The sequence below is a fragment of the Sminthopsis crassicaudata genome, chromosome 2, assembly GCF_048593235.1.
Source record: "Sminthopsis crassicaudata isolate SCR6 chromosome 2, ASM4859323v1, whole genome shotgun sequence".
Classification (NCBI taxonomy): domain Eukaryota; kingdom Metazoa; phylum Chordata; class Mammalia; order Dasyuromorphia; family Dasyuridae; genus Sminthopsis; species Sminthopsis crassicaudata.
The window spans coordinates 575,953,426-575,966,702 of record NC_133618.1 but is presented as its reverse complement, the minus strand read 5'-3'; the positions used below and the strand labels follow the sequence as shown (position 1 = coordinate 575,966,702).

General features: G+C 44.1%; 1 protein-coding gene across 1 annotated transcript; it reads right to left on the bottom strand.

Moving 5' to 3' along the window:
• Positions 1–735: 735 nt before the first annotated feature.
• HIF1AN (hypoxia inducible factor 1 subunit alpha inhibitor) lies at positions 736–12,563 on the bottom strand. The gene is made up of 8 exons (XM_074295329.1): positions 12,210–12,563; positions 11,435–11,685; positions 8,717–8,865; positions 7,093–7,238; positions 6,073–6,179; positions 5,614–5,677; positions 3,481–3,591; positions 736–2,353 (listed from the first exon to the last, which is right to left on the bottom strand). The coding sequence occupies exons 1-8, from the start codon at positions 12,399–12,401 to the stop codon at positions 2,309–2,311; spliced, it is 1,065 nt and encodes a 354-aa protein (XP_074151430.1). The 5' UTR covers positions 12,402–12,563; the 3' UTR covers positions 736–2,308.
• Between the last annotated feature and the right edge of the window lie 714 nt (positions 12,564–13,277).

The following is a 13,277-nucleotide window of genomic DNA, read 5'->3' as shown; positions in this document are numbered from 1 at the left end:
GAAACCATTACGCAAATGAGCAGACGACTTTCCCCAACTGTTCCCGTTGGTAAAAACCTTGTAATTTAGAGCTCTGATTTGTAGGGGAAGCTGCATCTCCCCAAGGCGTCCTGGGCATCTGCTCCACTTTAGTGAAGAGCCACCCACCCCCAATACAGAGCCCCCAACAAATATTTGACTTTGCATAACTAATCATAACTTTTTCTCCTATCCGTGATGGAAGGAGAACACAAAAATTCCCAGTTGCCTATCAAGTGACATTTACACTGGCTCCAAACCCTACTCTATATGATTCTTTATGTGACCAGTTAGTGGCCACCATGAAAGAGTGCTGCTTTATGTCAAGTAAGGAGTTTAGACATCCCCAGCATGTTTCATGCAGCAAAGGGCCCTCTGCCCACATTCAAACTCTCTGAAGCCAATATATAATCTGGCAATGTCAAGGGAACAGAGCAGAGCAAGTCAGGAAATGGGAAGAAAACACTCATATCCCAAGCCAGCTGCTTTTTAAAAATTAAAGTGCCCTCAAGCTGGGTCTTCAATTTCAAACTGAGCAGCCTTGACACCAGTGATTTGTCCCTCCTGCCCAGCATAGATTGCTGCTGAGTCACTACCAAGGGTCTGGGAGAAGGACTGAGAACACCCAGCAGGTTTTGCTTGCACTTTTTCTCACCACAATCCTTCAAGTGTCGGGTAGGAAACCAAGAAGGGACACAGATCATATCACTCCGGTCATTTCCCAACATTGGTTGTTATTGAAAGAACTACACTAGAGAAGGTACCGTGTCTTCCACAGTCACACACACCCTGTTCCCATCAGGGAGAACACCAGGGCAAGTATAGAAAAGCACAGGGATTTACAAAAGTAAACATCCCCTCCTCTATACACACCAGTCTATCAGTGCATTACAAACTGAGCTTCTGGAGACAAGAACCAATGCTCAGACACTGAAATTAAACCTTTGGCAAAAAGGAAAAAATAAACCGTATTTCCTCCCACCTATTGCCCTCACTTCTTCCAAGGAATCTTCTTGCAGGAAGGCAGTCCTCAAGTCACTCAAAAAGACCAAGGAAAGGTCCCTGGTCCTTGCTGGCTGTAGCTACCTTGATGCTTTGGGGAGCTTTTTTTAGAGGTTTGGAGCATCTGTACATTCAGAACTACAGGAGATGGCAGGGATTCTGGCTCATCTCCCCAAGTGATGGACAAGGGGATCAGCCCCAGTTTACCTCTCAGGCCCCAGTGTCTACCACTCCCATCATTGTCCCCACAGATGAGGAAATGAGCAATTGGCTTCAAGAAAGCCAGAGAGCTCAACCTCAAAGGAAGGGGACTAGACAAGGGATTCCTGAGCCCTGGAGGCTCTATCTAATAAATCTCAAGTGTACTGCAGCAAGGTCCAACCAATATAAATAGGCTAAAAACCAAATAAAAAGCATCTTGGTGGACCAGGCAGCAACTTCCCTGCAGTAGTACCCAGTGGAAGTGGACCAAGTCAGCATGTGGAGTGTTCATAGACAGACTTCAGCCACAGTGTGGCCATCAGAACAGTCACACTCAGGCCAGGAAGCTCCTTGTCCTGTAGCACAGCCAGTCTCGGCAGTCAGATTATGGAGAGTGTTGGTAGGCAGATCCTGGCCAGAATATGGACAAAGATGTACACACATAAGCCAGACAGCTCCTTCCTTCTTGTGGTACCCAGAATACACTCACTGTACAAAATCAAACTAGACTGTTGGTGTACAGGCAAAGTATCTGGCCAGAATGGAGACAAGAAAGGCTGAAAAACTCAGGAGTTTCAGGAGCCTAGGACACTAGTCATCAGGTCAACAGACTCCCTTCAAAGATGCAAACATGATCCAGGTAGACTTGGCTCCTTCCCTTACCCAGACAATGGCAGTGAGGCTGTTGGACATCATGCCAATCGACAAGAGCACCATCACAGCCTCAGGGGCCTGGGAGGAAGGACACAAAGACAGACAAGCACACAGACAATGACACAAAGCTGGAACTCCACAATGAATGCAGGACTTGGGGGCAAAAAGGGAAGGTGAGTAAGAACAGAAGTGGAGAAGGAAGAAATCACTCAAGATAGGAGCAGAGGAGGATGGGTTGCTTAATGGCCCCCCGACCTCACACTCCTGCCACAGGAGGCTGGGGCAGGAACCCAGTCTGTTAAGTGCTGCGTGCAATTACTATCACTCTGGATCTTCCAGTCCTCATCAACGAAGCAGCGTGGACCGGACGAGATGGGATGGGATGGGATGGGAGGGTTGGCAGTCATCAAGGAGGCCTCCACCTTCCAACAGGCTAGTTGTATCGACCCTTGATCATCGTGTTCAACAAGGGGCCTACCTGTGCAGAAATAGGATGATCCAGTCACTGAGTTACCTGTGACAATCCCGCTACCACCTCCCTAGCCCCTAGACCAGGGAAGAAGCCACAGAAGCCCTTGGACAGGCCAGGGATAGGCAAAGGGCTGTCTTTTAGACAAAATTAAGGTCTTATTTAATCTCTATTCTCTCTCTCCTTCACTGGAAGAATAGGGATGGAGACCACCTAACCTTACAGGAAATGGCCACCATCCTCTGAAATCTATTTTGCATCAACTCTTTCCCACAATGCCCCGCAACCTTGCACTGTGCTGAGCTGATAAACAGATGCCATGTTCTTCCCCAGGGGACAGAAAAGCTGATCCCTAAGCAGACAACTGACACACATGTGCATATTTCTGCAGGCTCTGCAAAGATCTCTGTGTATGCCGTGTGTTCCTATCAGATTATATGAAGTAAGACTAACTTAAACCTAACAGCCACCAAGTGTCCTTGGGGCACTGAGTATGGCAGCCTCACCCCTCCTTCCATAGGAAAGAAACAAGGATTTCGACACTACCAGACTCCCCTCTGCTCTGACGAGGTCACTGAAACACCTTTCCAAGAAGCAGCTCCCAATAATTCCCAGAGCTGTCTTGGCACAGCTGTGAGCATGCAGGGAAATGCTTTACTGCTTCTCCTCAATCTTCCAAAAATTCCCTGGAGGATCCCCCAGTCAGCACACGAGCCCCACAGGGAACATTACTGCCAGCACAGAACAGGTTCTATAGATCTGATGGCCAAGTCTGGCACTCATTAGAAAACAAGGTTTTTTAAAGATGCCTGTAACCTTCATGGAAAATACATTTGCTTCCAAAATAAGAGGAACCAAGGTTGACAACACTTTTTTTTGTCTACTAAGACCCCTGCCCACCCAATGGCTAAGGCAGTGGTTCTCAAACTTTTTAAATAGGGGGCCAGTTCACTGTCCCTCAGACTGTGGGAGGGCTGGACTATAGTAAGAACAAAAGCTCACACTCTGTTTCCGCCCCTCAGCCTATTTGCCATAACCTGACGGGCCACATAAATGTCCTCAGCAGGCCGCATCTGGCCCGTAGGCCATAGTTTGAGAACCCCTGGGCTACAGACTCAACCAAGGACTAGCCATACCTCTTGCGGGTTCCCTAGGGCCTCTCCCAGCATCTTCTCAATGTTTCTCATTATGGCCACTTTTTGATGAGCCTTAAGAGGATATTCAATCCTCTTAGGGGTAGGTGCCCCCTGTAAAAGAAGCAGCAGTTCAGGAAATTATCCTAATTGGCTGACCTTCAAGTTATCTTAAGATACTTAAGATACAGATACTGGGAAATACCTACATTAACAAAGTTACTCATTGTGATAGAAACTTATAATCTGAAGTATACAGATTGGGATCCAGAAGGGACCTTAAAAGTCATTTGGTCCAAAGCACTCAATTTATACATGAAGAAACTGAGGCCCTTGGAAGTGAAGTGACTTACCCAATATCACAAAGTTACTAAGCAATAGTCTGCATTTAAAGCATAAATGTTCTTGGACTCTAAATCTACTGTTCTCTTGAGTTTTGGGTTTGTTTTCGGCTGAGGAGTCATGCTGGATTCTGTATTTTGTGGCAATGCATTGTGTACTTGTTTGATTATCCTTTTGAAAGGATGAAAGGATGGGGATGAGTGGAGGTAAGAAAGGCTTCCTGAAGCAGGCCTGAGATTTACCAAAGGAAAACACTCAGGTTGACAAATCCTCAATGAACTAAGGGGTGTTCTGGGAGCAAAGACACCATTCTATTGCAGAGGTCAGGAGGGAACTGAAAGCTCTGGACCTAAAAACAAAAATAAGCCAAACCAGTCAGAAGGAACTATGCAATGTAATGAGAAAAGCACTGGAACTCGAGTAAGAAAATGGGGACTCAATCCTAATTCTTAGGTCACATATCACTTGTGTGACCCTCTGGGCCCCAGTTTCCTCATCTATAATATGGGAACAATGGATAAGATGGTCTCTCAGATCCCTTCTGCCTCAAGATCTTATACACTACAAAGAGAAAGCTTAGAAATTTGGGTACTATCCTCTCTAGCTATGGGACTAGATATGTACGTATTACTAATTATCTTAACCTAGCACATTATTTCTGAATTTGTATAGTCTTTTTTCCCCCTTGAAAATAAAAACCCCAGAAAGTGTAAACCCTGAAGAACAAAACTTAAAAACCCTTTATGGCCAATATGGGAATGTGCTTGTCTATGAATATTTCTGAGTTTTTCCTTTTTCTTTTGTTTGCCAATGAAGGCAAGATGGGAGGGAGAGAAATAGACTATTAATTAAAAAAAAAAAATTAAAGAATTGTTATAAAATGAAATTGTTATAAAATTATAAAATAAAAAGAATTATTTTAAAAATAATTTATAGTGGCAGAATAAAGAAAAGCAGAAACAGATGGTGAACCTGACGGTGAATCAGGAGAGGCCTGGGACACTAATTAGCTGTATGACCTTGGGCAAAGTCTTATCTTCTAAGTCTCAGTTTCCTATTCCCTGGATAAATGGGAAAGATATTAAAAGTTCAGTGTTGTTGGGGACTTCAAATTTCCTACTTTACATACATCAAACTCTTTTATAAAACCTTAAGTGTTATATACAGCAGCATATAAACCAGTGGCCCTGGAATCTCAAAGACCAGAATTTAAATTCTGGCCTCAGACATTTATCGGAGTCTGGGCAAGTCATTTAACTTTGTGTCTTAATTTCCTCAATGTTAAAAGGAGATAATAATAGTACCTACTTTTCAGCATTGTTAGGAGGAACAAATAAGACATTTATAAAGTATTTTGCAAACCTTAAAGCATTACATAAATGCTAGCTATTATTATTTATAAATGTGATCTATTGCTATCTTGGCAGAAGCAGAGAAAAGAAGGTTATTAGAAATCAAGAAGATTTGGGCAACAGCAAACTTTCAGAGGTTGTTACTTTAGGATTCAGTCTTCAATGGAGGTTTAGAAAGGCACAAAAGAATTAAGGGCAAGATTCTCTGAATTTCCTTTAACAAGGAATTGGTACCCAAAGAACCTCCCTGAGCTTAACAATATTTAAAGGCCAACAGTTGGATCTTTCATTCCTTCTTCCCCTTGTCAAGGCACCTGAACCATGAAGTCATCTTTTTGAGTGAAAACCTTTCACTTCACCAAGAAAACAAAGCCCCCAAATAAACACATCATAGTGTGACTTCCTCCCATTACCACTCTTATGCTAAGAGAATAATATTCACCTTGTACCAGAAGTTCACAGTGATTGTGGTTCCCCCATTCAGTAATGATTCTATGTGATGCCACCTGCAATAGAATAAATTAACATGCTCCAGTTCTTCAATGTCTTTCAAAGTGAAGTAAGAACTATATAGGGTCCAGGACAAAAATACATAAGTGACTGGTCATCACTTAAGCCACTGAGGTCAAAAGCACTCAGACTCTTAAGATAAGATTTATATTCAGTCTCCAAATGTCAAAAAAACATTCTGGGATTTTTATTGATAAGAGGAATGAACACCACTTTGTTTTTGTCCAAAGACAGAACTTTTATTCACCTATCAGGCTTGGTGAGTACCCATTGGGGATGTGCTAGCAAAGTTCCAGTACCTCCCATAGAACACAGGTAATTTTCACCAGGGAATACAAAGGAAATCACACCAAGCCACTTTCCTCACCACCCATCTCCTATTCCTTCTTACCAATACATAGGGATGTAAAGAACATCTCCAGGGCCAACCACCGTCTCATAGCCAACCACGTTTTGGAAGTTAGGGAATCTCTCATAGTCAGGATTATCAAAATCCACCTGGAAGATCCAGTGAGGGAAGAAATGTATCAGTAAATAAGTATTTACTGTTAACTATGCTAGATATTTCCTGCATTGGTAGGAGAAATTTCCTTAACTAGGAGTTTCCTTTAGCAATGAAATTGCTGTGCTGGGTATTAAGAATTAAAAGAAGGCAACATAATACTAGGAAATGTGTACCCTACTTGGCAGGCAAAACTAAACATATGAAACAATCAAAGAAAAAGAAACAGGACATATCTAACTGTGGAAGATCCTAAGATCTGGTACTCTATGATATGATTGACACAACTTGAAGGTTTGGAAGTTTGTTCCAAAAGTTGGTAATTTGAGGATATGCTCTGCCAAAGCATAAACAAAAAAATCCTAGTGCAACAAGAATCCTGCATGTGATGGGTCAGAAGTCATTTTCTATAAAGTCATTGACCCATCAACTCTTCTAATCCCTCCCTGGCAACCAAGGCAATCATCTCTTACTATGCCTTAGACTTCCTAGGATAACATCTACAAGTAATCCTGTTCTATTACTTGGCATGTTTCAATCACCTAACAGAACAACCTCAAAACCCAGGGAACATGGGAGCCTAAACTTTTTATGGACTGTAAAGATTAGCTCAAGCACACCAGTCCAATTCAAGACAATACGAGCTATAGTTTAAAAAAAAAAAAGATAAAAGATTTGAACCTTCACAGGACACTATTATCCACAAGCATCAAAAACATCAATAGAGAGGTCTTGGGAATTAGTGATAAGTGAGAAGGATTACAGAATTTTATATGCTGAAATATAATTCCAACTCATCTGCAGGTAAGCTAACTTTAAAGATTCAACACAACAGTGCCCATTTCCCCATGAAAAAAGAAATATTTTGAATGAGTCTGCACTGCCTTCCTACATACCCTGTTAACTTACCTGACTCTGTCTATCACAGGGATGATGCACAGGGTATGGATAGAGGCACTCAAACTGATCTGGAGGAAATAGGATGCATCGCTTATAGCCCTTGATCTGAGCAAAGAAGTTTTGTTGTTCATCATAATGAGCAGGTGTCACATTTCCTGTAAGAGTGAAGACACGTCATCCACAGCAGAGTCTATATGAATAAGTCAGAACAGGAGTCTGACAAACTATGGCCCAAAGTCCAAACCTGACCCATCACCTGTCATGAGCTAAGAATTATTTTTATATTTTTAATTATAATAAAACTTTATTTAAAATGTAAAAATCATTCTTTATTCACAGTCCTCAGAAAACCAAGCATCAAATGCAGCTGGCTATAGTTTGCCACTCCCTGACCTATAGTACAGAATCCAGGAGAAGCTGCATGAAAATGGTGAGGGGTCAAACATCTTTATGTTTGGGAATCCCCAGTCTTTCCAACTCACCTGAGGATCCAAAGTCAACAAATCACAAAAATATTTATGAACTAATTCTAAGCAGGTACAATCACAAGTTCCAGCAAAATATCAAAGTGATGTCTAATATGCAAGAAGTACATTAAATATCACAAAATTAAAAGATTGTATTGACAGCTGCTATCTTTAACAGTAAGCCAAAAATCAAAATGACATTTGTAATTCTGGCCAAAACGGCAGATCATCCTCTAATTTTTTGGTTTTTAAGATTAATACCTTTTGGATATTCTTAAAAAAAAAAAAAAAAAAAAAAAAAGGTCAACTTGAAGACCTTTAAATAAATCCATTAAGAAACCAAATAGGTGTTACCCACAGAATATGGCAGCTCAGATAAATTTGGCCAAATCACACAAAAAGCCAAACATGGAAGTGAAAACCAAGAAGTAACACAAATATTCCATTCTTGCAAGAAGCCAGACAGAAGTCTGAGCTGTATGAATTGGCACCTGCTCTGCAAAGTTCTTCCAGATAGTTCTTAAACTTCTCACAGCATGTCCTCAAACCTATCCTAATCTTTACCTCCTCTACCCAGGCCAATTGCTATAGAACCTTTTCCAGAATCTATGTAGAGTATTACACAGAGGACATTCAGTACCCATTCCTGAATGACAGAATTGAAGCCTTCTATACAGACTAGAACTGTTTCTTCACTGGTAACGGTTCATAAATAAAATAAATTGAAGATGAACTAATCTGTTCCTCCACTACCTATCTGTGGCAGGCAACCAGGAAAACTCAAATATGAACTTGTTAGCAAAGAGCAGGAGTGTCAGCTTAAAAGAAATTGTTTTAGCCAAAACTAACCTGTGACATTAAGTCAGAATCAGAACCTGCTGAAGAAACACCCAGAAGGATAGGAAGTGCCTCAAAATCCACCTAAATCTAAGACTGAAATACTTACTGAGTGACTGAAAAGATACTCTCTCCCGAAGGAAACCAAACACTTGTCCCAGATTAACCCTCTTCTGGGCATGATAAAAGTCTGCTAAATGTTAATGGTGCTTCAGAGAAGTTCCTAAAATGTATACTGATATAGCCCACAATCAGCTGGGGAAATTACTGTAGCACTGGGAAACAAAAACTTACAACCAATTCTCCCAGATTTTTGCTTAGTTTCTTACCTTCCATGCCAATAAGCAGCAAGTTAGAGGTCAGCTGCCCCCAGCCACGCTTTCCCTGCTGTTTATTAATCCAGTTCCAGTTAAAACCCAAGAAGTCCATGACAATCTTCCTGCCTACTGTGTCGTTCAGAGTCTGCTGCAGATATAACCTATATTCCCCAAGAAGAAAGTCTCATTAGTATACACTCAAGCCACAGCCTCCCCACATCCTGAAATATAAACCCACACCCAGGGCTGGCACAATTTACACAGGGAACAGCTGCAAACAACCAATACTAATCTGGGAAATCTAAATCCTTTCCCCTATATCTCAAGGCTCTAACACCAAACTAAACTATAGCACCTATGTTCTTGGGTACTCCTGAGACTGAAGAATTCCTATTATGCTTTTCAAAGCCTTTAGTTTATAGCAATTTTCTAAAATAAAAACATATAGATTTTGTGAAGCTTTCTTCTCCCAAATAGTCAAGTGTTACCCACAGAATATGGCAGTTCAGATAAATTTGGCCAAATCACACAAAAAGCCAAACATGGAAGTGACACTCTAGGAAGAACTAGAAAATTATCAATCTTAGGCAGCAATATTTGAACTTTCTCAAAAGTAGAATCAAACAATACTCATAGAATATGCTTTGTAAACAAAGTGTGTCGGCTATGACTATCACCAAAAGAATCAGAAGTGGTAAAACATAAAAAAATTATAGGAAACAATTCAGTCTTTCAAGGCTTAAAAGGGATACTTACTTCCATCACCAACAGCCATATCTCCTAGGCCTGCCTTTAATAATCATAAAATTTGTAGCTCAAAAGGACATAAGAAGTCAATCTAATCTAGTCCCCCCCGCTCCAGCTTGACAAATTTAAAAAAACTAGGCCTCAAAAAGGTTAAGTGACTTAACCAAGGTGAAATTAAGGAGTTGAGCCTTTAACTCAGGTACTCTGGCTCCAAATCCAGTGTTCCTTCCACTACACCACAGTGCCCTTAATGATGGCAAACTACCAAAGTCAAACTAAACATACAAGTGCTAGGAAGTTGCGGGGAACCCTGGATCATGGTCATCCTCCTACATCTGACAGATACAGTGGGCAGGCTCAGAGGTATTCTTACACAAGAAACCTGTTTTCTCCCAGAATCACCACACAACCAGCACTGGACCGATCTCCAGAAAACACTCAGGATAACACCAAACAAAGCACAAATTATAGTAATATTCTGACAATATCCAACCACTAGTCTAGTCACAAAAGGAAATGTAAGCTCCTCTAGTAATGAGATTCCCAAGAGTTCAGAATCCAACAGTGACAAGATACCATGAAGAAGGAAATATTCCACATCCAAGGACCGTAGCACTGGGAAAGAGCAGCGAAAGGATGAGAGTTGGGAGTGAAGTGCCCAAAGATGATTTAACTGGCATCATTGAAAATTTCCATGAATTCCAACTGATCAGTGATGGACAGAATCAGCTATACCCAGAGAAGGAACACTGGGAAATGAGTGTAAACTGTGAGCTTTTTTTGTTTTTCTTCCAGGTTATTTTTACCTTCCGAATCCAATTCTTCCTTTGCAACAACAACAACAAAATTCAGTTCTGCACATATATATTGTACCTAGGATATACTATAAGATATTTAATATGTACGGGAATGCCTGCCATCTAGGGGAGGGGGTGGAGGACAGGAGGGGAAAAGTCGGAACAGAAGGGAATACAAGGGATAATGTTGTTAAAAAAAAAAAAAAAAAAAAAAAAAAACCTATGCATATGTACTGTCAAAAAAATGTTATAATTATAAAATTAATTTTTTTAAAAATTCCATGAAACAGCGTTTCTGGATAATTAATAATCAGTTTACCAATTAGACTAGCATATAATCAATAAATTGATGGTCTTTGGCCTTTCTTGGTAACCAAAAGATCCCACCTTGGAGAATATTGAATGGTTAAAAACTGTTATGCTTTTCAAAGCCTTCAGTTTATAGCAACTTTCTAAAATAAAAACATAGATTTTGTGAAGACTCCTTCTCCCAAATAGTCAGGTGTTACCCACAGAATATGGCAGCTCAGATAAAGTAGAAGAGGTAGAAGGGCTGAAAGATTCTCAGCAGCCTCTGGGAAGCTGGACAAAAAACTCCAAGCCCACCATGTAAGCATAACACAACGGGTGGCAGCAGGGAATTCATCCGGATCAGATCCCTGTGACATTTTAATCAGAAATAAACTATCCTGGGAGGGTGGGGTCTGGCCAAATAGACTTCCAAGGACCGGTTTCTGAATGAGACAATAGGGAAAAATACCTGGAAGACCCCTAATTAATAACTGGCTATTAATCATTTCTCATAATCAAACATCCACGTGCAAAATGATTCAAAGGAAAGACCAAGCCCAGTCACAAGGTGGTTAGTGCCGCATTGGGCATTAGTGAAGTGAGAGAGACAAGAGGCGGTGACGCCCGTGGGCCCACGGATGACTGAGCCTGACGATCCAGCCCGTGTACATGAGGGTACTCTCAGCCCCCCGATGCAGGCTGCCTCCACCCCAACCTCCGAATCCCACTTTCTGATTCTAGAGATGAGAATCTTGGATCACAAATAACTACCCACAAGCCACTTGTAGATCCCCCGTTAACTGGACTTTACACCAGAAACCTGAAGAACTAAAAGCATAACTCATCGCACACAGGGCTAAGTGAGACGGGTGTGTCAGAAGGAGCCCCGGCTCACCTCTCCTCCCCGCCCCGCTGCTGTATGTCCTGCAGCTTCTCTACGAACTCATGGAATTTCATTTCTTCCCTGTTGGACCTCGGTTTAAAAGCCTGGAAGTTAGCCATCTTCTTCTCGTCGTAGTACAGGAACTTGTGGGTGCTGGCGCTGTACACTGAGAAGTCTCCGTTGCCGATGTTCTCCTGCAGATACTCGAGGTCCCATTTCAGGGCAGGATACACCAAGTTAGTGTCGGTCAGTACCACAGGCTCCTGGGGAGAGCGCGCCAGGCAGAGAACAGACAAGCGCAGAGGTGTAAGAAGTCCTTGCCCCGGCCCTTTGCAGCGCCCCCCCAAGTCCCAGCGGCCTTTCCCATGTCACAATGCCTCCTTAGACGCTCATTCTGGCTCCTTCCCGGCGGTCCCGCTTCAGGATGATCCCCCTTCACAAATCCCTGTCCCGGCTTTCCTCACACCCGCCGCGACCCTCCCCTCTCAGGGACGCCGGGCCCGGGTTCCCTTAACCCTGCATCTCACAAGCTCAGAAAACCCCCTTCCGAACGCTAGGACCAGCGCCACTCCGCTGTCAATAAGCTCGGACTCCCGGATGCACCTTTGTCACTCACAGCCCGCAGCCTTTCCTTCCCCCTGCCTCCCTTACCTCTTCCCTCCGCACCAGGACCGCCCCTCGCACGCTCCTCCGACCCTGCCCCACTCCGAGCTTCTCCCGGAGACTCCCCCCACCCGGGCCCCGTCAGGCCTCCCTGGCTCTGCCTTCCCCTCTTCCCCGCCTCCACCTCACTCTCGATGAGCTCCTCTGCCCTAGGGTCGCTCTGGCTCAGGCGCGGGATGGGCTGGGTCCGGAAACTGTAGCTGCGGAGCTGGGACTCGTCCCAGGCTGGGCACGGGGCCTCGGCCTCCTCTCGAGGGCCCCCCGAACCCGAGGCGGAGGAGGCCGCCGCTGCCGCCGCCGCCGTCGCCGCCGCCATCTCCGCAGCTAAGCCCCGCTCCACCGGAAGCGGAAACACCCTTCCCCTCTCCCCCAGCCTCTTCCGGAAGAAGCCATAAACGATATGGAATGAGTAGAAAAACTAGAGGGAGCGGAGGGGAAGTTGAGGGCGCAGCTCCCTCTGGTCTGGGAGAGTGGAATCGCTACTGCGAGAGCTGTGGGGACAATCTAGACCCCACCTCTCCACGTTCCACACGTAGGGAAAGTGCGCATGTAGGCGAGCGCTAGGAAAAGACTCCATTTCCCACAAAGCCCTGGCCCCAGAGTACTGGCGCCGACTGGAACAGAAAGAGCTGCAGTACTGAGGGAAGAGAGCGCCGCCTGGACTGCTTAGTTCTGTCCAAGGAGCCGCAGGCCTGGAGGCCCCGAGCCGGGCCGAGGACCCGAGGTCGGCCTACTGGCTCCGGAGGGAGAGGAGGCGCCAAATGAAAGCGCAGGAGCGGGCGGCGCGCATTGTTTTGGTCCTAAGTCCTGTCCACCATAAATAAGCCGCAATTTGTCTATATGTCCAATGGACGCACGTGTACGAGCACACGCCCCACCAGCGGCTGCTGCAAGCCCGAGTCCCCTAACTCGGCAGCGGCCATCCGCGCAACCTTCCCGCCGGGCTACGAGAGCCCGAGGCCGTTCGGAAGGAGGCCGGGCTCGGCGAACTTGGAGCAGGAGCTGGTGGAGCTCAAGAACAGATACTTCATGTAACAGAAGAAGATGCTTAAATCATTACCCGGGAAAGAAAGGGCTTAACCGTTTACACTAGGCCAGGGAAAATCGAACCTTATCAATCAGACCGTAAGCCTTTGCGTGGAGCCTCCTCAGCGATTCTATCTGATAGAATAAAGAAAAAGTTCCACTTCCC

Excerpts from the sequence above, each read along its gene's own strand:
- HIF1AN (XM_074295329.1), bottom strand. The coding sequence starts at position 12,401 with ATGGCGGCGGCGACGGCGGCGGCGGCAGCGGCGGCCTCCTCCGCCTCG. Across the intron at positions 6,180-7,092 it reads CCTGTGATAGACAGAGTCAG|GTGGATTTTGATAATCCTGA; the intron begins GTAAGTTAACAG and ends TGGATCTTCCAG. Across the intron at positions 3,592-5,613 it reads CTGTGAACTTCTGGTACAAG|GGGGCACCTACCCCTAAGAG; the intron begins GTGAATATTATT and ends CTTCTTTTACAG.